Genomic DNA, 13,088 nt, shown 5'->3' with positions numbered 1-13,088 from the left:
TGATGTGGCGAGACAGAGTTTAAGAAAACCCATGCCCTTCTCAATGAGTTGTAGATTCCAGACTAATTTAATTTTGAATGGCTCTAGGAAGTAAAGCCTGTGCATTGCTTGGACAGCCATTGTTCTGATTTCAAGTTACACATTACAGTACAAGCTAATGCCCCATAAGATTGTTTGTCTTAATTTTCTTTATAGCATTGGACTCCATGTGTGTGCAATCACTTGAAGTGACCTGAGAACATGATTTGACTGAAATATGTGGGACGGGGGTGCGGATGGTTTAGCTTGATCAAAAAAAGGTGAAAAAAATTCTAAGGAGGACGAACAACCAGAGACTGAAAGTTTATATGTGCCAATGTAAATTTTAATTTCAGAACAGGGAATTTGAATGATCATAAAAGTAGCTATATCTAGCAAACATTGAATCCCTCCGGGTACTTTGGGTCGGCTTTCTTTGATTTTTTTCTCAGTCTGTCGTCCAAAACACTTGAAATAATGATTTTTAGAAGTGACCATTTCATTTCTTGAATTGCAAGAATAAACTGTATCAGAAACCATCAAATCAATTGAAGTCTCTGTACACGCAAAGGCATTTGCACATTGTGTCCGGAATTCAGGAATTGCTAAAGTTCACGTTTACAACTTGCAAAATTGTAATTCATTTTGATTCTAAGTTTTAAAAGAAAGTTTTTAATGGATAACTTATGAAAACCAAGTATTTATCATCACGATTTGAAGATGGTTCGATATAAACTAAATCTTGGGAAACTTGCACCAGTGACTCTGTCACTTAAACAACAATAACAATGACAAGACATTTTCATTCATAACATGTACACACTGCAGTATAGCATGTAATGTCAGTGACTTTTGGGCCGGCCGACGCAGTCGGGGAATGTGGATCAAAGACAGAACATGCACCCCTGGAGGGTGTGGTGCCCATCAACACAAAGCAAGAGAATACATGGGAATGAGAACAACCATTTATCATCGTGTCATCGATCACTGATTTACTGACATCGAAAGTCATTCAACATATTGTGTCACTCGCCATAATTCACAAATTTACAGTAACAAAAGCACAACAAAAAGCAGTCCGGCTGCGCGTTCATGTAGATTCCTGATTTAGAGCTTGCTAAATGCATTGTGATATCAAATCAGAGACATATTTGCCGACTGGAAACCTTTTTGTTTTTAGCTCGGAAAAGGGGGCAGAATTCCTTTCAGATCAAGAGTTATTCTTTTATGTACCAATTCCATGTTGGGTTTATTTTGTAGTCCGTATCAGACAGCTTGGTGCCAATCTCCCTTGAAAGAAAGTCCCACCCTTATTTTCATCCATGTTTATTAGAAAAAAATTAGCCATTTCTACATTGAAAATTTACAATTATCATGGTTTTTAAAAGAAAAAGTACATCACCTGAGTTTTGAATCGCTACTTCAAATATCCAATTCCTGATAATCCATGGTAACCTAAGGGGTGTACCTGCAAGACACACTACCGGGGACATTCCCAGTGCCTGTAAGTCCTTGAATGTGAAATGATTGTGGACCACCTTGAAGTGGAATTTGGATAACCCAGGCTCCGACCTTTTCATACCAAGGTCATGACAATGACCAAAGACCATTCTTTGCAGTATTGGCGGGATAATCAGAGCACTGGGGTCATGGCTCCTCTCAGATCACTTTCAGGTCACAGGTCAGATGACAGGATGTATGGACACAAATTGGTTTTGGATTAGATTGCCTATGCAATGTACATCCAGTGTTTTCATGTAACATGTACAATGTCACTGAACATGTTAAGATTGCTGAATTTGCCCTCAGTGAGTGTGTGTGTGTGTGTGTGTGTGTGTCAGTATCTATACCTTCGTCTTTCATAGAATATCTATGAACCTCTAGATAGTTCTATCTTGACACATATCTGTTAGTGTACGAATCTCTCAATGTCTATATCTCATTATTGACATACATGCGCTTGTCTCTCTAAATATGTATATTTTTACTTTTCAGTCCATGCACTGTTGAGATACTCATACCCTACAAAAAATTTGGCAATAAAGCGGCATTTTTGTTTCAAAACAAAAACAAAGCCCCGTCATTTTTTGTCCTTATTGTTGACAATAAAACAACAAAAGTAAATATAAAATCTTCCCATTCATATAATCTTGTTGGTCACAGTTTTCACAACCAACTGCCACTTCTGTTGGAAGGTGTTTGCCGATATGAAACAGACTTTTGCGAAAAAACCGGGCTCAGTTTAGATTGCAATATTTGCTTAACTTGCATTTGATACATTCAGCATCTTAAAGTTGCGTGAACTCTTCCTCTCAACTGTGAAAAGTATCGAGTGCTGTTCATTTCAACAGCCGATTACAGGGCCAATCCATGTCCGTTTCATTCAACGTAGGACACAATACCCCTGATTGTGTTTAAACATACTGCAAATGCCATTCCCTATTGACATGTATGGATTTACTGCTTTTTTTCCCAATGCAAGCAATGAGCTTAGGTAACGTGCTCTATCAAAATAAAACTTTGGCGACCTTTGTTACCGAGTGCTTTTGAAGCTAACGTTCTGGGATTTAATTTAGTTTTCAGCAGGCCACAGCACTTTTTTCTTTTGTAAGTGGTTTGGTCACAGAGCATATCAAAGTAACAGATGTATGTTGCTCCTGTGGAGTAGATTAAGGCGGGGCAGGACTTCCGTATCTATGGCAACAAATCAGCGGTAAAGCAGTCCAAGCCTATGTAATTACTTTTTTTCATTTGGAAATACCTGGCATTATATTAACCCTTTGAGCACCAACGTCATTTTTTGCTGATTTTATAAAATACCCCCTAGTCAATTCTTTTTAGATTTTGGCCAAAATTTTGATAAAAAACTATGTGATCTCCATTTGGTCCAAAATTTTCAAAAAATTACAGAAGAATTCATGAAAATTGGTAAAATGTTTTAACACATTCTGGTGGGAAAAATTACAGCACCAAAGGATTAAAATATTTCAAATTTAAACTTTTTGTTGTCAAATATAAAAGTTCCATGAATATGATTCAGACTGGGAGTCTGATTTTGAACAACTGACATGACAACCGTACAGCAAAAAGTAGCACCATGCCAAATCCTACAGTATTGAGGTTAACAGTAACCTGAAGGGAGGTATAAAAACTGAGAAAGAAATGAATTATGAACACTTGTTCTCAGTTTCCTTTCCTTATCTGTGATCTAATCTTAGTCGGTCAAAGTTACATGTCTATCAAACGTCTTCTGGATAAATCAACAGAGTTTAATTTCTTTTTCTTTCATGTTTGCTGTCTGTGATCTGTGTAAATATTTAATATATTTTGATCCGTATTTTCTGATTCGTGTAAGACAACCCTAGATTTGACTATCTCGACAGCCTTTTGAAATCAGCAGACTTGAAATTTGTTCACTTTGAACATCAACAGCTTTAGAGTGTCTGTATCAAATCCCATGGGGGTAACAGCAAGTGTTACACATCTAGTAGTTGTGTCTTTCATTGTTCATATGACCTCAACTGTACTTTTCAACCAGATCAATTTGAGAAAAAAATCTCCGAGAGGCTGCTTGTACTCTACACAGAGTGATCTTCCTTTGCATTGGTGGGATATTAAAAGACAGAATTTAAAGACGGCAGATGACTGCAATCATTGCATACAGCCACTGTTAACTTCGGTTGAACCTACTTTATATTTATCAATGCAGGCACATTCTCCATGTCTGCTTTTCTTTCATTTATGGTCAGAATTCACCCTTGAAAATCATGCACACTGCACCTTCTTTGATTGAACAGAACTGAACTCGAAAAAAAGGAACTGACATTCTCCCTATGATGTAAAAAGGTCAATTGAAACCATCTAAATCATGTAGTGCAAAGGTGAAAGGGCTAATGAATGACCTTTCACTTATGACCCTTTACTTATGCTAATGAACTATTTAGCATTCATAAATGGTAATGTGAATGTGACAATTTTCAGATAATGTTCGTGAAAGGAAGACAGATAGCCAAAGGAACATAATAGATGGAAAACTTGCATTGGTAAATCCTGGTGAATCAGAATTGTGACAAGACAGACAGATAACAGTCGTGAGTGTGTCCAATTGATAAAACTGTAGATACTTACGGCAAGCACATATTATAAAGATCTTGATCTGTGGTATTTGGAGATAATCTTCTGATATATAGATTAGTTTTACTAAGTTGATCACCAGTAGAATGCTGGGAGCTAGACCCACTACTGCCGGCACTAGGGCTAGGAGGAGGCATACTGCGAGATGGTATATATGTCTGTAATAGAGATAAATGATACAATAAGAGATACTTTAGCCTTGTATGAGCTATGTTTGTATAAACACTGAAAATAAAAATACTGATGGGAAATTTTAACGTTTTTCTGTGTAATTTTCACATATCAGCATGATGGCTGTAGCAAACACTGTGAACGCCATCATCAAAACTTCCTATGGGAGACCAGCTGTCCACAAAATTACAATATACCATTGACACTAGATGAGCATGAAACAAAATAAGCGTAGCCCTGCATTTCAAACATTTCTATGTTGTGCTGGTACATTAAATGATGCACAGAAACCTGAAGAAGTTAATTTGATGGTCCGTCTTTACACGACACTGACAAATGGGTGTTTCTTCTTTCATGTTCCTTCCTCTTGCTGGAGGAAAAAAACGAACCATGGAAAGCTCTTTGTGATGATAGCACGGCAATAGGATGGTTATGTAAGCTATCCGCCAGTAGAAAAACCCAGTGTGGATACACATTACATAAGCCAAATCAGCTGAGTGTAGTGATACAACAGGGAAGCCATAGAAACTCTTTCACACTTTGACCACATGCTGCCTACTGTCAATGTTTCTGTTTTGATCTGAACGCTTGTGAGCTCTAATAAAAACATGAAAGTGGTATTATACAACAGAAATACTTGCAATACATCGTTGGGCAAGTCCATCTACAATCTGATTGCATTAACCAATCTCTATTGCAATGTTTAATTAAAGCTTCATATTGAAGCCGAACATTTGTTTTTAGGTTATTTCCCAATATTTGGTTTCTTGTTAGCAAAATACAGTTTCTTGTTCTACTTGTAAAATCTTGCGGAAAAGTGTTTTCACCTTGTTATACTGCCTTCGTATGTGTAAAGTCCAGTGTTATTATGGAGAATGATTTTAATTGTCTGGACTAGAATTCATTTGTGAACATTAACTTGCATATTTTTCACAATTTGCCATGTTGAAATGGCTAACACTTTGCATTTCAACATACTTGAGAAACTTTGTGTTTTATTAAACAGAAAGACAATGAGAATATCGTCAAACATTCCAGGTAATGGCCCTTTAATCTTTAAGTCATGTCCTAGATCCTATTTGATGGTGCATACGCAGGATATTACCAACTACACTGGTCTGCAGGGACTGACAGTGCAGCAAATCTGAGTACATAGATCAGTGGCCTAGGATCTTGGACTGGTGATTTCGTTATCAGTGATTTTCAACATGTAATATATATCTGCAATGTCAGGCAGTGCACTGTCATTAATTCATACAGCGCTGCTTTGCTTTCATGTCGGTACTTGTTCCCTTCAAGATCCTGTTCATGCCAGCACCAATCAGACTCGTGCGAGAAGAGTGTCCAGAAGCGTGAAATCTAGAAAAGAACCTGAAGTGGATAGCATTCCCATGGAAATGTCATCATTCGTAGCCATGGCAACCACGAATGCCCTGTCAGCAATTGGGTGACGCAGTAGGATATTGTACAGCATCGAAAATTTTGAAAAATGCACGTTTTTGCTTAGTGTTCACCGAGGTTCACCTTGATCTTCGATGAAACAGAAAATTCATAGCATGACTTGAAACAAGCCGGGGACAGGAAAGAGATGTGCAATAATTACTCTTGCATTTCAGTCTTGATTGTTTGACATTTAACGATGACGGAAACCAAACAAATTGGGATTCTACTCTGCGGATTTATTGCTGTCAGCTTCAGTGATACTCAGTCATGTTTCCAGTTGACCTGACTAAGTGGATTCTATCTTCATCACCGGATATATCCACTATGATCCATGATGATCCTTCATTGAACATGGGTTTATACTGTACTACATGTATACGGCCCATACATATCCTCTGCCAGGCTTGTGGTCAACAAGAAACCACAAGCTCATCCGGGATGTGGGTTTAAATGGCCATTACCCTGCTACCAGCATACCTTTCATAGAAATGAGGCTACCAAAGTTCAAACTATACACATGCATCCCATTGGATCCACCCTGCCCCCAAAGTTTGCGGTGCCATTCAAGAGACCACACTATCTGACCTGGGAAGCAGCTACTATGTGATACTACACAGGAACACACATAATGCACGTCAAGACCCTTGCACTGTTTCCACCAGTTTGACAAATTGGCCAGGTTCACATCACAGGCATAGTCTTCTCTCCCCCACCCCCACCCCCACCCTCCACCCCACCCCCCAAATATCAGTGTAAGTTGAACATGTGAGTAGTAGTATCACCTAAAACCAAAGGGCAAATACTTATTGTTGGGTACTTGATAATTCATCTACCCTGAGAAATGCAAGTCTGAACATTGAAATGAAAGTCACAAAAAAATTTACAAAACTTTCTGCACGCCCTTCTTCTAAATGGTGACAAGGTTGTGTTTCTACATGTCTGAAACACAACGACTTGAGACCACTTATTATTTTATCACAGACTTCAGATGAGACCTTGTCCCCAGATGTCCAGGCCACTAAGGTCTGTGGAATGTGTCAAATGTGTACCTAATAAGTTTTAGTCAATAGCAACAGTGTCTCTCACAGTATGTTGACCCAGACCTTTGACCCGGGTCCTTACAATACGCAGGCTGCACCCCCAAAGAAATAACTTCATTTTTTTAGTGAATAGTTTCTTTGAGTTTTTTGTGTCAGCAACGGAACTTGTCAATTTAAAATTTTTATGATAATGATAGAATATCCAAAGTAGAAATCATTGATGTCATAGTCCCGAAAAAGCTCGAATTTTTACGGAAATGTACCGTATATTTTTTACAAATACAGCTTTTGCATAATCTGGTTCTTGATTCGGTGCGACAAAATCAAATGACAGTATTACACAAAATCAAACCCTAATTTTCAGCCTATCAGGACTTGAACCATAATATGATAATACATAGGTTAGCAGAGAAAAGATGTTCTGACACGGAATCTTTTAAAATATCTGTCATTGCTGGCTATCTGTGGTGTGTAATCACTCATACCTACTTCCACAATCACTGAGACTGCTCTGCAGATAGAGCTATCACCATGACATATATTTCCAATCAGTCAGCTCGGATTTGGCGCTGATTGTCCCCAATTCATCAATGTCTCTACTCAAGTTGAACATCCTCTGTTGATCTATCCTAGCTGCCTTCACAGTGTCTTTCTTGAACTTTGGGTCAGAGTACATCAGACATGACTAAAAATTTCACTCTTTGATGAGCTGGTCAAGATTAGAAGAGGCAAGTGACCTCATCCATGCAATTGACCGTATGAAGTGACATTTCCTGTCCAGCAACATTGTAACAGATAAGGTCTTAATGACTAAACCTTTATGTATCTCAAATGATCTGTTCTTCAATTGACATTCTGGAATGAGTACCAGACTCCGGAGTTGACTGACCAGCCCACTCCGACCAGACTGTCATCCCTGCGATTTGATTTAAATAAAGAGAAGTCAATTCACTGACTTACAGATATCATTCTTTTGATCTTATAAATCTTATTTTCCTCCCTCACTTCCAGAATTTACTGCTTAACCTTTGACCTTAACAGGCCAACCCATGTTGGGTCAATCATTACAAATGGATTGGGAGATTAAAGGGAATCAATTCCCTTGGCTTCTGTCTGGCTTGCCGTGTGCCTAACATGCCAATGGTATATCAGCAACTCACAAAGACAATGAAAAAAGATTCAGCTAACGTAAAGTGAGTATTTCCACATTACTGGACAAAGTTGCTTCACCAAAACCACGACTCACGGTAACATGTATACATGAAAAAATGTAGGTGGCTGACTTAAAGAACACTGAATAAATTCTCTATAAATGAGTCATAGAATGGAAATTTTATATTCTTTCAATTGCTGGAACGATTTGGTGTGAGTATACTTTTTATAAATCTTAAACATATTACATCAAATTCATTTTCATATCTTTTTGTGTATTTCTAGTTTCTCAGACAATGATGCGTCTGCTATATGAATAATGTCATAATCTATTTTTTTCAAAACATACCTTCTATTCATACCTAGAGCCCATTTGATAGCAGACCTAAGACTATTCTCATGTGACTATAAAACAACCTATAACCAATAGCAATTTTCATTGGATGTAGCATTTTGACAGCCAGCCAATCAGTGATTTTCACATCTACATGAACACAATCCCCCCATGAAACAAGTCTCCTCATTGGCTGTACATTTGTACAAGGTCGGTAGCAGGTAGCAACATGTTACTTCCAGAAATGTTCAACTTTCCAACTGCTTTTAAAAAGATAGGAGAAAACCAACAGTACATTTGTTTGCAGTATCTGCTTGATCTGTAAATGACACTCAGCAAGTTTTAACGTTTGAGCTTACTTCACGGTGACATACAAAGATCAAACGAACACCCACAGTGGCTACAACAGCACCTCAAAGGCACATTGTGTGGGTCTCATGCCAGATTCTTTATTTTTACGATATCGATTCATCAAAAAGTATGCACTCACCCTAAATATTGAAACTTTTTTCCCCACAACCTTTTTATTTTCTGCAGATCAAAATATTTTGACAATCCTAAAACACGCACTTATAGGTGGGACACTCTCAGAGATCAAAATCCAAATAGCAGTCTTATCAGGTTCTTTTTTTTTCATTCAACTCCTTCTGGGAAATAAGTCATCGTTGATGACACAGTCCCCACTTGTTAATGGGTACTTTGATTACATGTCCTCAGAGAGGATAGAGTCCTCTTCATTAATTAGGTCTGTGATAAAAATACTTTGATACAGATAGCGCTCAATGGCCAAGAATGACCTACATACAAGAAAGACCTACATATGTATGACATAGGTTAATGTCCTTGTACCAACTTTGAATAAAATCGGTTGAGATATGCCTGAGTATTACAGTGTTGTCCTTATATTTAAAAGTAGCCGGGTAATAAAGAAAGTAGACGGGTTGACTGCGAGGGAGCGAAGCGACGCGAGCAGCGAGTGAGCGTAGCGAACGAGGGGGGAAGAGCGCGAGAGGGGGGTGTCCCCCTCTCGCGAAGGAGAAAAATGAAATTTTGGAGTGGAAATGGTGTTCTCTGGTGGCATCTGAAGTGACATTTAGCTGAGACTGAAACAGTACTTTTGTTGTGTGTCTTAGACGTGGCTCACATACAACAAAACAAACAAACATGATTTTGTTTTGTTTGTATTATTTATGACACACTTATGGCTTTATTTGCATTGAAGATTTAACATTTAATCTTAAATCACCTGCAGTCTGCTCATTTCATTGCTCATTTCCCAAAATCAGGATGGAAAATTCAAAATACCGACAGTATTCTAATAAAAACACATTCGCTTTCGTTAAAAAACATTGGTAAGATAATTCACTGTAACAGTGTTCGCATTTACGCAAAAAAAAAATGCGTACATAGAAAACTCATAACAATGAAAAAATGCGTAGACAGACGATCCAATACGTAATAATATTTACGCATTGGATTGAGTCTCTACGCATTTTTTCATTGTTATGACGAGCGATAGTTTCTGAAACTTATGACACAAAGTGAGTGATTAACAGAAATGTTGCAACAAATTAAATGCAAACCGTGCGCGATCATCGCGTCTCGCTGTCCCCAAATTTGTTCAAAGCAGATATGCAGCATGGCGTCGGAAGGAAACAACTCTATTTTCTTTCAAATTTGCTCCACGAGTCCGTGAAAAAAAATAATGCAGAGGATCCATCGAAAGACACTATCCGGCAACCCAACATGGAGAACATAGAGCTAGAGAGGTGCAGTGAAATTGAACCCATGCCGGAATGCACGACGTATAACAACAGGAGATCAGCGCCACTGTGAAGCCGATGATGCGCCGGTTGGCAACACACATGCCTGTGACCGTGGATTCTTGTACGTAAAAGTAATCAATGAAAAAAATACCCATTCAAATAAACAGTTTGTTCTTAAACTAATCAGTTCTAGCTCGTTGTTTTTAAATCTAGACAATACGTTGGTATTGCTCTGACAATAACTTGATTTGTTGAGAAGATCATACTGGAAGCTCGAAGTGACGTTGGCAGCCAGCGCGGCGGCGGAATTCTAGCTGCACTGTCTCATGAACTTCGAATCGTCGATCAAAATCACATCTTTTCGGCCCTTTTCTCTCACAAATTCAGCGAAATTGAAGTTTTTCACACATAAACTAAATATATTGTTGGAATCAAGTATACCTTTCGAACGGGCTTTATTCGGGAAAAAATATTCCATCGGCAAGGTGCCAGTGGTCGACGCCACATTTCTCTTTTTTCACGCCATCGTTAAATATGACCTAAGATGACCTTCACACACTGCTCGTAACAAAGACAACACCATAGGTGCGTCCATCAGCCAATCACACTATTTAACAAATAAAAGATCGGGCTCAAAAAGTCACAAACTGGTATTTAGAAACTGTTTTATGTTTGTGCAGTTCCATGCGGGGAAAGGGATCGCGAAACTGCTAATCGTACGTGTGCCGTCTAACAGCTGGCAGTGCAATCCCGAAATTACAGGTCTATAAAAATAATCTAATTACGTTAAAAGTAGCCGGGAAAAAATGCAAAACAGCCGGGTTATTTACCCGGCACCCGGCTTCTAAGGACAATACTGGTATTATGGCTCTGTACATGAAAAATCGTAACAAAATGGCCGCACGGCAGCCATATTGGATCGTATCACATAACAAATTGACATGCATATGTATGACAGTAGTCAATCTCCTTGTACCAACTTTGAATAAATTCGCTTGATACATGTCTGAGTATTATGGCTCTGTACATGAAAACATCGTAATAAAATGGCTGCCTAGCGGCCATATTGGATCGTATCACATAACAAATAGACGTACATATGTGTGACATAGGTCAATGTCCTTGTACCAACTTTGAATAAATTCGCTTGATACATGTCTGAGTATTATGGCTCTGTACATGAAAACATCGTAATAAATGGCTGCCTAGCGGCCATATTGGATCGTGTCACATAACAAATAGACGTACATATGTGTGACATAGGTCAATGTCCTTGTACCAACTTGGAATAAAATCGGTTGAGATATGCCTGAGTTTTGGCTCTATACATGAAAAAATTGTAATAAAATGGCCGCCTGGCGGCCATATTGGATTGTATCACAAAACAAATCGACATGCATATCTATGACATTGGTCAAAGTCCTTGTACCAACTTTGAATAAAATCGGTTGAAACATGTCTGAGTTATGGCTCTGTACATGAAAATATCGTAATAAAATGGCCGCCTGGCGGCCATATTGGATCTTATCACAAAACAAATCGACGTGCATCTGTATGACATATGAAGTAATCCTTGTACCAAGTTTGAATGAAATCGCTCCTTGCATCTCTGAGATATCTGCGTGAACGGACGGACGCACGGACGGACGCACACACGCACGCACGCACGCACGCACGGACGCACGCACGGACATGACCAAACCTATAAGTCCCCCCGGACGGTGTCCGTGGGGACTAATAAGCTACCTCCTGCCCTAAAAAAGAACATGGCTGACCGCGGTTACCATGGCAGCAGACTCTTCGGAATGGCATTCCCTTGTCATGGGAACAATATAATCCAATAAAAGCATTTGCCAGACACTACAATATCTGTAACTTTTTTGGTCGTATGAATACAAGAGACAGAGCTTCTTGTTTGAAATCGCAGAAACTCCACTATATAATAGAGAGGACATTATAATAAAATTACATAAATATTCAAGAATAGGAAATAAAAGATTGTCTGCTTTAGGAATGCGTGCCAATTTTGAATACTCATGAACAGAAATTATGTTCGTTGTCAACTCATTATCCTACAAATTCAAATACTTGTACTCAAAATCATTATTATAACTAAGGACTCTACTTTGGTATTCCACCAGGTTATGACAGTTTGTCTCTCTCTCTCTCTCTCTCTCTCTCTCTCTCTCTCTCTCTCTCTCTCTCTCTCTTTCTCAATGTTCTTCTCAACATATTCACTGCTAGAAACCATTAACTTTTGCCATACTCACTTGTGTCTATCTAAAACCAGCATGTGGCATTCAAACACTGATCGCATATATTATTTACCACAAGAATAATCATAGTTTCAGTTTCCTTCTCAAAGTTCAAACTATAAACTATATATTTCAGTTCCTGAGCACTTATGATTATAAAAAATATGACGTTGAAATCTCAAAACTCGATTCAATTCTAAAGCTGCGAAACAGAGATGTCTGGCGATAAGATACAATATACAATGAAAACTGTGAAAATATGAGCATTGCGCATATACTATCTTTGCATCGTTATCTCAACGACTGAGACACTGTAGACATTAACTGATAGAATTTAAAGCCATGTAAGATTTATTTAGTTTCGAGTGACAATATTTGGTAATATGTCACTGACCATGCAGAAATCGAAACCTGAAGTCATGACATTATTTGAATATTCTGTGAAACTGTTACACTCTGTAAAGCCAGGTTGGCAAATTTCGACTTTGAAATATAAATCCCCCTGAATTACACATAATCCATTTCCTTCCTCCGGTGCCAAATCTTTCTAAATACAAAGCACATGTATAGTTTTAACTTCAAAGCGTGTCCCACCCAATTTTGAACAAGACACATACATATTCCCCAGAGCAATGATGTGATGGGCATACACACAAAGAAGAAGAGGAGACCTCAATGAGATCGTCCCGTGTGAGAACAAGATGACGCAGTGAATTGTCAAGTCTCTGTAATTCCCATTATGACCCAGTCGTCTAGATCAATGACCACAAGAGCA

The 13,088-nt window shown here is 38.4% G+C and overlaps 1 protein-coding gene across 8 annotated transcripts in view; it reads right to left on the bottom strand.

Annotated features, from left to right (window-relative positions):
* LOC139140086 (RNA-binding motif, single-stranded-interacting protein 1-like) overlaps positions 1-13,088 on the bottom strand; it is a 118,003-nt gene that overhangs the window by 19,042 nt on the left and 85,873 nt on the right. For all 8 annotated transcript variants that reach the window (XM_070709096.1, XM_070709095.1, XM_070709092.1 and 5 more), the window contains one exon: positions 4,147-4,310. In XM_070709096.1, the coding sequence (XP_070565197.1) occupies positions 4,147-4,310 (164 nt within the window). The remainder of the gene's footprint in view (positions 1-4,146; positions 4,311-13,088) is intronic.

The sequence above is a fragment of the Ptychodera flava genome, chromosome 9 (genome assembly GCF_041260155.1).
Source record: "Ptychodera flava strain L36383 chromosome 9, AS_Pfla_20210202, whole genome shotgun sequence".
Classification (NCBI taxonomy): domain Eukaryota; kingdom Metazoa; phylum Hemichordata; class Enteropneusta; family Ptychoderidae; genus Ptychodera; species Ptychodera flava.
Note: the sequence above shows the minus strand (reverse complement) of the source record. Positions and strands in the feature narration are given on the sequence as shown.